We start from the raw sequence: 14759 nt of genomic DNA on the forward strand, positions 1-14759 counted from the left end.
AAGACCCAATTTTCTAAACATTTTCTTCCTAACGACTTTTCGTAACTTCCCATCCATATTATTATGTAAAATTCCTAAACTACACTTTTGCATATGAAGTTACTAGTTTATTCATAAATGCATCAAGAAATACTAAAAAATACCCTTGATTCACATTTCACAATGGAGCACGTCTGTGAGGAACAATTGACATAAAATCGTAAAATGTATGAAATACCATTATTTAGGGAGCTGTTATTAGCACCCCAATTAAAAATAAAGAAAATAAGTGAATGGTTGATAATAAGTAAAAGTTGGGGTGCCAATAGAAGCTCTCTCAATCTTTTTTTGCTAGATTTTTTGTTTGAGTTTAAGATTTTATATGAGTCTAATCATAATTGTAAACAACTATTGAAAAGTTGAAATTGTTTGTATGAGTGTTATGTTCTGTAATGTTTGAAGAGTGTATTTTAATCTTTAATTGGGGTGTGATAAATAATCCAAGAAATTGGGGTGTTAAAAGTTGGGGTGCCAATAGTTGCTCTCATTGTTTAACACATGATTGTCATGACTCATTAGTGGTCTGGAATCATTAAATGACAAAAACATACCCTAAACATCATATTATGTTGACCAAAATAGTCTCTTTGAAAAAAATAAATGAAATCCCTGAGTCAAGACGAGTTGATTCGATAACTCTATTGAGTTGGCTAATCAACTATTTGTATCTGACCAAATATTGTCTATATATCGAATTGCCACAATTTTATCAAGTCAAATCGACTCGGCTAATTTTCGAGCTCTCTGATTTTCATTATTGATCTAGTATCATTCAAGGAAATAGTGATGAAATTTCAAGTAAATCAAATAAAAAATGAATGTATTTTTTATACAAATTATATGTATTCATTGGGAGGAAATTATATGTTTAAAGGTATTTTGAGTATTTTACTAAATATCAAGTTACTCGATAATGTAGGGTAGAACACACAACCTAGAGTGTATGTTAAAAATCTGGTTCTACGGTGAAATCCCAAGAACTAGGAGTAATGAAGAATCTCTATGTGGAGTTAAACAGACTAGAAACTTCAATATAGGTTTGAGATTGATGGAAATCATTCGCAAACACTAAAATTAAGAACCAATATCGGTCTCTTATGCTCAAAACAAACAAAGAAAGGGAAGAGAAGGGTTATCTTATTTTCTTTTGTTAATCAATTTTCAAAAAAACTAACTGTGGAATTTGTTTATGGAGCTCCATTTATAGATAACTCCTTCACAATAACTTAGAAACCTTCTAAAATGCTAAAAAATTACTTTCTAATCTATCTATAATTTATTACTAACCTTCTAATCCTATTAGAGCTGAATTTGAAAATCTAAAAGGACTTCTAATTATAACCTAAAGAATAAAAACGAATTTTAGAAAATAATAGAAACATAAAACAAATTAGAAACTTCCTAAAGTTGAACTAGAAACTAAGTAGGAAAAGAAACTTTGTAAAATTGAAATAGAAACTTACTAGGATTACTTAAACAATTTAAAAAATAGAAAATCAATAAAAGAAAGAGTCCTAATAGAAGTTGGACTAGGTCTTGAGGACCGGTCAAAAATTGGATCGAGTTGACTCGGTTGAACTGAGTTGACTCAGTCAATGTTGCTGATTTCTTTCTTTGATGCATTTTAATTCGATCATAGGCATTGAGATAAGTGTCGGCAAGGCTATCTATATCACTCGGCCAATTTTTGTCTTATTCGGAATAGATTCATTTAGGTACAATTTACATGTTTAAGGGTATTTTACCATACATTTTTAACGGAAGTTAAAACAAAATCCTTGAAAGGAAAATGTTTGGGAAAGTGAGCCTTAAATGGTGCAAACTTTCCAATGGAAGGCGTTTTAGTCAATATTTCTTAAAATGTGACCTTTGTGGTCATTTCCCAAGAATTTATGGGGGTGTTCTTTGAGGACTTTCCAGGTAGGGGAGTGGGTGTGTCAAATTGCTTCTATGTAAGTATAGGGTCCGCTACTAGATGTTTGATTGAAGATTCCTAGGGCCCGGCCCGGCCTGATATTTATATGGGTTGGATTCAGGCCAAGTTTTTTAGCCTTGAAAAGCCCGGCCCAGCCTGGTCCATTGACAGCCCTAGTGGTGATGTGTTCTTATTTTTGACTCATACATGTACATATCTTAACATATGCCACGTGTAATCCCTTATTGTATAAAAATAATTAGCTTGTTCTATATTATTGAAAATATAACAATGAGTCCGTAATCCTATTTGGTTCCCTGAGTTGGATACTATGTGACCTTGTCGGCCTCTAATATCCATAGCTCAATCCATGTAACATAGTCTTCCAAATGTTTTAACTGCAAAAGATTTTATAGCATTCATAGATTGCTAGTGATGTTTACCACTATTTAAACTCTAGCCCAAGCCCATTTCTGTTAACTATCACTGCTTGGTAGAGCTGCAACTTGGGTAGGGCCAAACCCAAACCTTTGGGGTCAAGTCTGGGCATAGTAAGCTTGGGTTTGGGTATGGGCATTGGGCAACCCGGTTTGCCTGAACTTGAACTTAATATGGCTATAATATACAAATATTTTCTTATATCTTTGTTTCTTCAGATTCACTATTCATATTTCAATATGTATGCTTTTGTTTATCTATAGATCAAGCTAATGTGTGATTCTTTTCATTAAATAATTAATTGTTTTGTTAGTAATGTTTTTGTTTCTATACTTCTATATTGCCATACACTGATTATATTGCAACTTTAAATGTTTGTTTTGTTAGAAAATGCGATTAATGGACAATAGAGGTGGTTACTTTAGTTAATAAACGTTATCTTCTTTTTCTTTAAATTTGCTTATAATTTTATGCATGTAAATTATGAAACACATTTTTAGGAGAAACAATTGCAAATTTTATGTTCTTTACATACCGTTTATCTTTATATAAGCCCTTTTCATCTCCAAATTATCTAGTATTATTGAGGAATGAACTAACCCAACCACATTTCATGCCCAAGGTCGAGTTGGGCACAGGTTGGTGTTTGTCAAGTTTGGTTGGGCTCGGGTTGATTCCCACCCACTTTTTTGGCTATGGTTCAGTTTTTTGAGGGAATTCATATAGGCAAGCTGTGGGTGAGCTTAGCATTTTCTCTGAAATAATTATGTATTTGAATTCTGTGTTTATCATCCTGGTTGTATTCAAATGATAAGCTTTCATACTTGAAATTTCTGGTTATAATGATCCATTACAATGTCATCTCGCCGTGTGGCTGTTTTATTTATTGAAAAAAGGATCCTGGAAAAAGTGAATTTCTTGTCTACAGATATTAGGTTTGGAAGAGCATATGGCTGGGCTAAAAATCATCCATGTTGCTGGAACCAAAGGAAAGGTAATTTTCCATACCTAAGAGAATTTTTTTATTAAATTTAGGCTCCAAATGACTTTAAGATTTCCCTTTAAGCGACCACTGCTGTTTATTTATTTGCTAATGGTCTTTATCCAACATATAATTCCATGGGGTTGCTTTTCCCTTTTGTATGTAGTATCTAGTTTTCCTTTTTCATTTATTTATTATCAAGGCTTTCAATTTATATTTCCACTGCTCATCTACATCAGCCAAGATGTAGAAAACTTTGAGGGAATGCTTCAACTATATGGAAATCATCATTTTTCATGGAAATAGTGAAAATGTAGCAAAATTTTTCTAGAAAGTTTAAGAGAAGATGACCCTATCAAGTGTGGAAATAAAGATCCATAAAATTTTGTTACATGTTGATGTAGATATCTGAGGGCCTAATAGCTAAAAAAACAACAATGTATATATGCACAAACGAAAATGATCTTAATAATCAAATCGTGTCTCATTAACTACGTAAAAGAAAAGTTGTAAGTACATACAAATGGGAAAGATTGCGATCATCTGAGCTAATGCCCTTTTTCATTATAATATTGTTTCAATTTTGATAATCTCAAACATATTATTGATGTTGCTGAAGATGAACTCTTTTTTTTTTCTTTGGTTGATAAGTCAAAGATATTTATTAAGAAAAGAGAACAAACAACCAACCAACTACACAACAGTATTTCACACCCACTCCCACTTTGTTACAAATCTTCAAAGAAGACCACTTTTGATTCCTTAAAGACTTTGCTTCAAAGGAAGATGGAACCCAGAATGGAGAGAATGATGTCTTGCACTGAGGACTCCTTCCCCTCAAATAAGCCTAAGGTTCCTTTCCTTCCAAATTCCCCAAAGAAATCACAAATGGTGTAATGCTCGCAGATTCCGTTTGACTGTAGAGAATCCTGCCCCGATGGCTTGCTAGCACTCAACCAAATCCCGGAAAGAACACAGGGGAAACCAAACAACGGCGAACATGCTGAAGAAATAGGACCAAATTTCTCTAGCCACTTGCTGAAGATGAATTCTCATATTAGAAAACATTTCACTTTCATTAAGAGCAAAACATGCTGAAACACATGCTTAGCATGGTTATCGGAAACAAGAAATGAAAAAAGGAAAAAAAAACAGGGTATTTTAGAAATAGCCCCCTGTAAAATTGGTGATATTAGGTTTGTCCCCCTTGCAAAATGCAAGATTAGTTTTATCCCCCTTGAAATGGGTAGAAAAGAGGGTGGTGCCATTTTGGGTTGTTCATATCAAACTTTTGATGCCTACATATGTTTCAAAGTTGAACTCATCTATGTTTCCTCCTTCCATGTTTCTTTAGTTTTTTAATTCCCTCACACTTGACCAAACATTTTATGTAAATATAACCTCTGCAATTTATTAGTCCTATGCAGAGCAACTTATAACATTTACAAAATCTCTAGATTTTTTAAGTTTTGTATGAAGTAGTTCAATCTAATCAAGTCGTAGTTGGGTGAAGCTATATAACATATAATTTGATCCTACCCCAAATCTTTGGGATAAGGTTTTGCTCAATACACAACCATGGACGTAGATTATGAAGACAAGATTGGAGTTTACCTAAATTTTCATAATTTTCATCAGAATATCCTTTAATGTGTGCAAATCTGGTGTGGATGCGCAGATTTGATGCAATTACACTTTTACGGTTTATTTTATTTTATTTTAATTTTGTTATTGGTACACCTCTAAAGCCTTTATCAAGAAGCTACAAATTTAAGTTATACTTTAGAGATTTTCTTCACAATTGCTAGAAAAATTAAATTTGGGTCAAAATATGTTTTTCAAAGATCAAGAGTTGAAATCTTTCATTCGTTGAAATATTACAGATTACAAGATGGTATTTAGAAATGGCCATTATAAGACTTTGGTTGAAATTCACTATTCACCAAAATTTTGGTTGAAAATAATGGTGATTTTGATGACAAAAAGGAACTACAAAATACCTTGTAAATTGCCCCTAAAATTGAAAATAGTTTGTTAAATAGTGGGAATTTTGTACTAGGTTTATTTTACATATATTCCAAGTTATAACTATATTACCACACACACTTTGGCATTTATACCCCCTTATTCTTGGTATTTTGACCCATAAGTTAATTGGTATATCATAACAAATCTAAATGTTCAAGTTTCATATTGCTCTAATAGACATCGCATTTCAGGGTTCAACATGCGCATTTTGTGAGGCCATTTACGAGAATGCGGTATTCGAACTGGATTGTTCACATCCCCACACCTAATTGATGTGAGAGAAAGATTTCGTATAAATGGGTAATTATCCAAATGTGTTAGCATTTATTAGTTATATATCTCAATTTTCCTTGAAGATGTTACTTGACCATGCTTTGTTCCTATTATATTGTCTATGGAATAAAATGAAATCAAGATTAAAAGAATAGTTCCTTCCTATTAACTATTATAATATCGTATTTTCCAATTTAATATTATTCATCAAAAGTCAAACATTATAGCCAAATATACGAAGGAATTTGATTGACTCATAGTTCTAAATGAGATATGAAAAACTGAAAAGGAACTTGCAGCTCGATATGTCAATGGGTTATGTTCTTCAATTTGTGATGAAATCGAGATGCTTCGTGTATGGAAATTTAATGATACATACCAATTGAATTAAAAATGGAGGCTAGGATTGCTCAAACTGGCTTTAGAGGTGCTGGTCGTACCAATACCACTAAAGACACTCCGAAAGCATCTAACCATGCCGAGAATATTTTAGGGATTTTAATAAGGACAGCACCAATAACACTATTGACTTGCCTACAACTAGAGCCTCAAGACTTGAGAATCAAGATGCCATTGACATAGGCACCATCAACGTGCCTATTGATCCAATGGAAAAGCGGACTACAATTACATTCATCAATTTAGATGGTAACTATCAGTGAATTAGCAAAGGTGCTCCTAAACAAAATTTAAGTTTATGCCAAGACAAACAAATAATGTTGGAAAAGTTGATGCCATCATTGATAAGTTTGCAGAAAGGGAGTTTTTCTCTTTCTTGTATCACACGAGTTACAGAAATATTAAGTTCCAAGCTAATTAAAAAATTCAACAAGTAGTTACTATTTTATAATACTGAAATCAACTTTAAAGATTGGGTAAACTATTTTAGCTAAATCTCCACATTATACATGTTGAGCCACCTATTCTTTTCACATGGTACAATGGATTTATTTTGTTTTACTCGTTTCGAAATGAGTAAAATAATTGGGTAAGATATTTTAGTTTAATCTCCATATTTTACATGTTGAGTCACTCCTTTTCACATGGGACAGGGGATCTGTTCTCGTAATAATTTTTTTGGTATAAAGAAATCCAAGGACTCACTCCGAAAGGTGTTCGATTGTTAGCTACAAAGGAGTAGAACAACGTCTTAGCACCAAAACATGCATATATCTTGCTTAATCATTACTTGGTCAAAACAAAGAAGAAGTTGAAATTCTTCCTATGGATGAGCTCGTTGAAAAGAAATATGGGTTTGTTGGTGCATTCATTGAGTAAATATATGAGTGGAAATTCTTACTAGGAACACTTGTGGCGGCGCAAGGGTGAGTTTTCTTCAAAAAGGAAGTTTTTACGTGACAAGATTTGTTATGGCTAATAGTTAGTGAACTTGAGTTAAACTCGAGGGCAAGTTCTGCACAACCCGGGGAGGATGTTATGGCCAGTGTGTGCTTACAATTGTTTTAGGCTTGTTGGTCTTTAAACCCATGGGTTCCGAGTCTTACTTATAGTCAAGTTTTGTTATATTGTGATTTTAGAGAATACTTTGAGAAGATCCAGGTATTTTGAAAAATATAAAATATTGCTGTAAGTGGGTGGGTAGGTGAAGTATTAATTGTTTTTGTATTAAAATAGGTTGTTGGAGTTGAAATCAAAATCTATATAAACCTACTAAGGGAGTGTGCAAGGGTTGGGGATGTCCCATATGGATGAGCATGTGAGAAAGCTTTCTTTTAGAATTTTAGTCCTTGTACACACCATCTTGAATTACCACCAGATTAGCCTGCCATTTCTTAAATGTGGGTTTGACGATCGATCTCTTTTCCCTATTCCCAAGTTCCTCTCACATTTCAATATAATGTTTTCAATCCATTGATTACTATAAATGTTCTCCATTCTGCATGAGTACTTCCACAATCTTTTCCAGAGTTCAATTAACACATAAGGCCTTGAAACTCTCTTGATAGTTTAACACTTTTGGTTTCTTTTTACACATAAGGCCTCATGTCTAGAAGAACCACCACCTCATTTGGTTGATATGTGGGAGGAACATTGGATTAGATTCCAGTAGTTCCTACTAGTTCTGACTTTTCCTTAAAAATAATTCATTGAAGAAGCAAGCCTCTTTGACCTTTTCAAAATAAAACCACCCGAAGCCAGCGTGGATGTCCATAATGTTATCATTCGACCATTTTGTGGAATCCGTCATTAACTATTTATCCAAGATTTCAACCATTTGCAAAGGTTGTATGTTGTGGGCATCCTTTCCACCTACATCCATGACTAAGCTGATATCATTACTCCCCTAAGGCTCCACCACAACTTTCCTTCTCCGCCATTTATGATGTTACATCTTGATTGTAGAATGATGATTGCTGCTTACTTTAATGTGCACACTATTAAAAGAATAAGAAATTGCAAAAATGGAATCCTTAATGACCTTGAACTATGAATGCAACTAATCAAACCCTAGACATTAAAGTCTACAATGCAACAAAAAGGAGTGTAACTAGGGCGTGGCACGTAGTATAGTGCAACAAAGATAACTTGAGGGGGAGCCCCAAGGTCTAACACAAGGATTGGGTTTAATGCCAAAAATCTAGATTACTACAGCATAGAAGGTTAGAAACGATGAAAGAAAGATGAAGTGAAATACAAGTGTTGTAAAATTTAATTGTGCTAGAGAAATGCAAGTTAGGAGTAGAGAAAATGTAAAGGAAAATACTTAGGATGAGAGGTTAGGGCATAAAGATTCAACCCAAACCCTCCATTTTTTTTCCTTCTTGGATGCAATCAATCAAGGTGGGGAGAACTAGAGAGCTTCCCCACTCAAAATAATAAGACAATAAGCTCAAATAATAAATAAGATAATTTCCACCAAGGTATTCTAGTATCCCAGGTTTAGAGTAAACTAGAACATAAATGATGCACCGATGTGAACCTTAAGTATTAATCATGTTTGACATGAATAATCAAAGAAGAGTTACAATAGAACATACAAGATCGTGAAATACATCTTTATATTCATTAATGTATAGTGTATCAATAAAGATGTATACATGATATACAACATTAAGCATTTACCTTACAAAATGAAAATGGAGAATAAAAATAAGCTCCTCAAGTCATGATTGCGCACCCATAGAAGTCTCAAAGTGAGGAGCAAGGAGTCTTCTCCGTAAGCCCTAACAAGAAGTCTAGCCATGCATGCTTGAGCTAGTCATGGAAAATAAGAAAAATGGAAAAGATGATGAAGGTGAAGGAGATGGAGAAGGGAGAGCTCTAGGGATTTCTAAAAATGTGTTCTAGAGATGAAAGAAAATAACAAAATAGAAAAAGTAGAAAAATTCAAAATGAAAGTAAAAAAAAAGAAATTTCCAAAATGGGGCAAAGGAGAGAATATGACAAAAATAAGGGAAAGGTGGAAGCTAAAAATGGCTAATGGCTTTGGGAATAGAGGGCCATTGGGAATAGATGAGAAATGGGTAGGTAAAATGGTGGGCTTTCATTGGCGTATTTTGAAATGGCTTGGGGGAATGTGTTGGCCTCCCAAGGTCATGTCACTTTCACCCATGTGAAGGTGTCTCAAGTAGAATAAAAAAATCTTATAGCTTAAATAATACACTTAATGGAAGGTTGTGATGCTTCCATCAAGCTCCATGATAGATCTAATGGTTACGATGAGTCCAACAAGGAGACATGGTAGGGTGATATGGTCACCATCAAAGTATGCTATCTTCTACCTCCCATGTGTGACACATGTCTCCAAAGATACCTAGGGTGATGATATCTAAGGAGAAGGGGCCCATAGTCAGAAGGGTGGATTCAAGATGGGGTAGGGAGGCCCATCTCTATTGGTGGTGGCGAAATACTAAAGGGCATCCACAAGACCGGCTTGGGGTGAATTTTTTACTCGGGTCTAATTAAGGTTTGTTAACCCATCCTTAATCCTATTTGTTGGCACTTTTGGAGCGCTCTATGGGGAATCATCTCGCTTACGGCTCATGTGCTCCTACTTGCTTTCAATGATGGTCCATGTCTTTTAATCGATCCTTAACTCTTACAATTATCAAAAAATACACGTAATGAGACTTTTGACCACTATGATTTAATAATTGTGTTTTCATGCAAATCAAGAGTTTTATGAGATCAAAATCCAAAATTGCGCATTATCAATGATCATTGGAACCTACCACCAACCATTTGATCTATTGCTCAATATTCGTTTTACTCCCATGAACATTGTCATCCCTCTGACAGAGGTTCCAATGCCCACCCTGTGATTATTATTTGAGGGATGCTGATATTCTTCATAATCCCTTTGGACATTCGAAAGATATTGGCAATTGTAGGATTGCATAAACATTTTACTAGGATTGATGGTTTTGGACCTATGAACCTTATGCAACACTAGGAATCAGGGGAGCAAAAGCTATTTTCCTACCCTTGCTAATATCCAGAAGGTTAGTCCTGTCTCTCTCAAGATTACTGAAATATGTGGTCCAATGAACAAGTTGGAGTCCTACTCCCGTCTTTCATCAAAGAAGATGAGAAACAGTCAAAATGCATTATATCCCCATTATTGAGATTACTGTTGGTCGTGTCTGAGAAACTAATTAGAGATTGAGAGAGATCCAACATTATATGCTTTTGTACTTGGCTTCCCCTTGGGACAATATTTAGTCCTACTAGGAGTAACTCTGTTCTCTGGAACCGCCCACTTGCACTGTTGAGGTGGGCATTAACCACTTGGTCTGCATGCCATCCATATCTGCCATGTCAGAAAGAAACGTGCTTCACCTTAGAAATGGGAGAACTATCGTTGAGGATTACTCCGTTCTACTCCTATCTGGAGGACCACCAATTTAACCTTTCTCCATGGCTGGACAACCCTGAAGATCTAACAGATAGTTGCTTGAGATGTGATGAGGACACAATTATCTTCTACCACAACTACCACCATGTCACATTGAAAAGAAAAGAATGGACAAATAGGGGAAGAGTGCAAGATTTCTGAAATTGAGCACAAATCTTCCCATGGGGGTTCCTTCTGGTTAGCTTCACACTTTGTTTCTGTGAGCCATCTCACACCTACACTAAAATGAAAGGCTAGATGTGAAGTCTCCTGGCAACGTTCCTTGGCTATCATATGTGGTGCCTCATTGATAGATTTTTTATTGTGTTTGAATAAAATGGATGTTCCCTTCGCTTTCAGGGAATTTGTAACTAAACAAGGATGATATTTAGTGCCTAAGCTATAGATTTCGGTCTGTTTTAATCACTGCTTTCCACAAAGAACATCATTTTCTTTCTCCCGCTATGAGTATAGACTGACTTTCACATTTTTCGCATTTATAGTTTACCTTCCCCTTGACTATCTTGGATCTGTCATGGCTGAGTATCTTTCTCCAGAATGCCTTCCTAATTTCATATAACTACCAGTGCTAACATCGCGTAAAGCATTGGACAATCATTTAGCTTCCTCCGAAATGAGCAGAACATCTTCATGCCATCTCCTTCCCCTTTCTGCCATGTGATTTTTCAGTATATCTAGTTCACTTAACCATAGTGAAAGATTTATGTTCAACTACAATCATAGTCACCAAGTTGGGATTCGGGAATAAGTCCCCAAGGGAAAATTTAAATTTTGGTAAAATGGGGAAAAAATCAAAAAATTTGGACTAGGCTTAAGTGTATGTAGTAGTTCATACTAATTGGTGTTCTCATACTATATTACCCGATCTCATATAAAACTACAGTAATAAAACACCAAACCCCCATGTAGATATCATCCTTGCATCCACAATAAGAAACCACAAGTCTACAACACATTCAAGGTTTATATTCTTGAAAATATAAAAAATAAATATTTAATGCCATCCTCATTATCTAATGCTTCATCAATAAAATTGTCACCATCATCTTCATCAAGCTCATCTTCTCTTACTAGTGCTTCAATTTCATCTTTCGTTTTAATCCGATTTAATCGCAAAATTTGCTATTTAATCATGAAGTTTGTGATTTAATCACAAAGTTCATAAAAGTCATGATTGACATATAATTGGATGGACTACACTGCGGATACTTGTTTTAGTATGTGTAAAAACTGTTGATCTTGTATATGTTTACCTAGATGGTTTTTTTTATGAGGATACAATGTTTTTTTGAGGGTGTTATCATACTTATATCATTTTTTATGGCTAATATTCTCCAACCTTTCCCAAGTTAGAAAAATTTATCAGAAGTCTCCAAATAGAATCGATCCTCCAAATTAATTCTGACTTTTAAAGTGGATGAAGTTTTAGTTTAGGTTGGTATGATTTTAGCCACTGACTTTTTTTCTTTTCTTTCTCTTTTAATGCCCATCCTTGAATTACTTGTGTAGGCTGGATATTTCGGAAGATAAATTTCTACAGTACTTTTGGGACTGTTGGCACCAATTGGAGGTATTATCATTAAAAGTTGTGATTTATTGGGTAAAATATGTTCTACAAATCTGTTATGATGCATGACTGTCTTCAAGTTATCATATTAGTCCAAGTTTAGAGAGATTTTTTTTACCTAATATATCTATATAGATAGATAGAGAGAGAGGAGGGAGGGAGGAAGAGTACATGCAATTCATATATAGATAAAATGAAAGATTTTCATATAACTGTGAAATGTGTTGTCTTTAGGTTTCTTAAGTTTCCTATGTCTTTGGAGAACATCAAAAGTGCTGCATGGTTCGAATCCTCAAATCCTACTCCAATCCATCTTTTAGTTATGTTTGAAGGTACCTATTGGTAGTTAAGTCATTGATAAGATTGTGCTCCTGATTTTTCACTTGCCTTAGTTTTTAACTGTTAGAGTTCTTGTACGTCAGTCCTATTTGGGTTGTTAGAGTCGTGTGTGCTGTTTATGTAGTGATGGAGCCCACACCTTATGGGGCCCTACTGTCAGCCCCCAAATTTGACTATACGTCGACTTGGCAACATGATTGGGGGATACTTGACCCCGCCCCAAACCCGAAACTTGAGCATAAACCTCAAAACTATGTGAGGGAGAGATCTGCTAACACCTAAAGCTTATTGGTCTAGATTCCATGCTTTGGGACTCTTGTGATTCCTGAGGTATGGGTTGAAAGTTGAGGTAACTCAAGGACTTTTCTACCCAAAGAAATTTCAATTTACTTAGCAATAGAAAGAATTAATTATTCTACAAGTTAATAATTTATAACACCATAATTTTATCTAAAGCATAGGTGATACTATCATATATAGATGTTGAGTGACATAACATATCATAGCGATAGCAAAAGAGTAGTGCATAGAGTATGACAAAAGTAAGAAACCAAATACATCCCGAAGGACAACATATATAAATAAACAAAAGACATCCCAACATCTAACAAAAGACATACTGTCGGGGAAAGCAAATCATAGCAGCAGCAAACCGATGGCTCCTCAAGGCATGACCTCTGAATCAGGGTTTGGCTCATAGTACGACTCTGGCTCCAGCTCCCAATACGGATCCTCCTCAACGTACTCCTCCACCCAGAACGTGTCCTCTATAGGGAAACTTGAAAGGTGGGAAAAAGTGGTAGGAGCGACAAAGTCACCCAACACATATCGACTAACCCTAAGCTAGTCACCCAGGGGTGAGAAAATAATCTAGTTTCTAAGTTTTTTGTCCTTAAAATACGGTGTGTGAAATGAATTTTATTTATGAAATTCATGATGCATAAATGGATAATTATATCTAACTATGTTTAAATGCATCTACTATATGTCGTCTATTAATAGAAGAAGGCAAGTAAATCTTATGATAGTAAGTATTGCAATGATAATCAATTAATTTTAGTTCAGTTATAGTTATATAATGACATAATAAATATGCACACGACATCACATTACAATACATGAGGTGAGGGATATCTCTAGTGGGTCCAAGCTTGCAACTGATCTTCCGATCAAAATCGGCTTGCCCATTTGTGCAAAGTTCTACTATGTACTAATGTAGAACAGAACCGGGATCTCATTAATTTACTGATAAAGGACCTTAACATTGTTAGCCTTTTAACACGGGCTGAGGGTTTTCACCTGTCCTGATTTTCTGGTCTGGCATGGTAATCGTTGGTTCCCATGGAGAGCATGGAGTCGTTCGCAATATGCCATCTTTTTCCGGCCCAGGTTGCCGTTTTACAATAAGGTCAACGACCCAAATGGCAATCAACCATTCAACGACTATAGTCTAGGATGGATCCATGTTTAAACCAGGTGTGAACCTCGCGTCTAATGCCTATCAAGCGTACATGCAATCTCAAATCCCTTCAGCTATTGACTTCAACCTCTTTTGAACCAAAATCAAGATATATCAGAAAATGATATTACCAGTACCCAGACTTCGTTGGTAGCAACTGTCTCGATGGCATCCCATACCACCAGGGGGCAAGTCAAATCCATCGATATCTTAGGTAAGAAGAATTTTAGAAGAGAAAAGACTAGTCTCATAATAAGAGCTTGGCATATATTTATAATCAATAATAAGGGAATGGACATAAATGCCCTTACAAAGAAAATAAGAAATAAAGCGAAATAAACTAATATTAGTCAAACTAGAACTGACTATTCTAATATTTGCAATACTCCTCCTCAAGCTGGGGCAAATATGTCAACTAGGCCCAGCTTGGCAAGGTGATAGTTAGTGATAGAAGGTCCAACAGACTTTGTAAGCATATCGGCCAGTTGATCTAAAGAAAGAACAAAGACTATCTCAAGTGCACCAGATCGACCTTTCTTCCTAAGAAGGTGAACATCAATTTCGATGTGCGTAGTCCTTTCGTGAATAACTGAGTCAGATGCAAGCATGGTAGCAGACTTGTTGTCACAGAACAGGGAGGAGGAACCAGCAATAGGAAATCCCAACTCTATCAGTAAAGATCTAAGCCAAAGAAGCTCACATATGCCAAGAGCCATTGCACGATACTCAGCTTCAGTATATAAACGAGAAACCACACTCTGTTTCTTACTTTTTCATGAAATAAGATTACCGCCATAGAAAGTACAGAAACCAGATGTAAATCTCCTATCTGTAAGAGAACCC

At 35.2% G+C, this 14759-nt stretch overlaps 1 protein-coding gene across 1 annotated transcript in view; it reads left to right on the forward strand.

The window, feature by feature from the left end:
• Nucleotides 1-14759, forward strand: part of LOC147400410 (folylpolyglutamate synthase-like) — a 66045-nt gene that overhangs the window by 14699 nt on the left and 36587 nt on the right. Inside the window, 4 exon segments of the mRNA XM_086446088.1 lie at nucleotides 3321-3386; nucleotides 5594-5618; nucleotides 5621-5702; nucleotides 12061-12121. Coding sequence (XP_086302214.1) covers nucleotides 3321-3386; nucleotides 5594-5618; nucleotides 5621-5702; nucleotides 12061-12121 — 234 coding nt within the window.

The sequence above is a fragment of the Akebia trifoliata genome, chromosome 6, assembly GCF_017979445.1.
Source record: "Akebia trifoliata isolate Shusen 1 chromosome 6, ASM1797944v1, whole genome shotgun sequence".
NCBI classification, from domain to species: Eukaryota; Viridiplantae; Streptophyta; class Magnoliopsida; order Ranunculales; family Lardizabalaceae; genus Akebia; species Akebia trifoliata.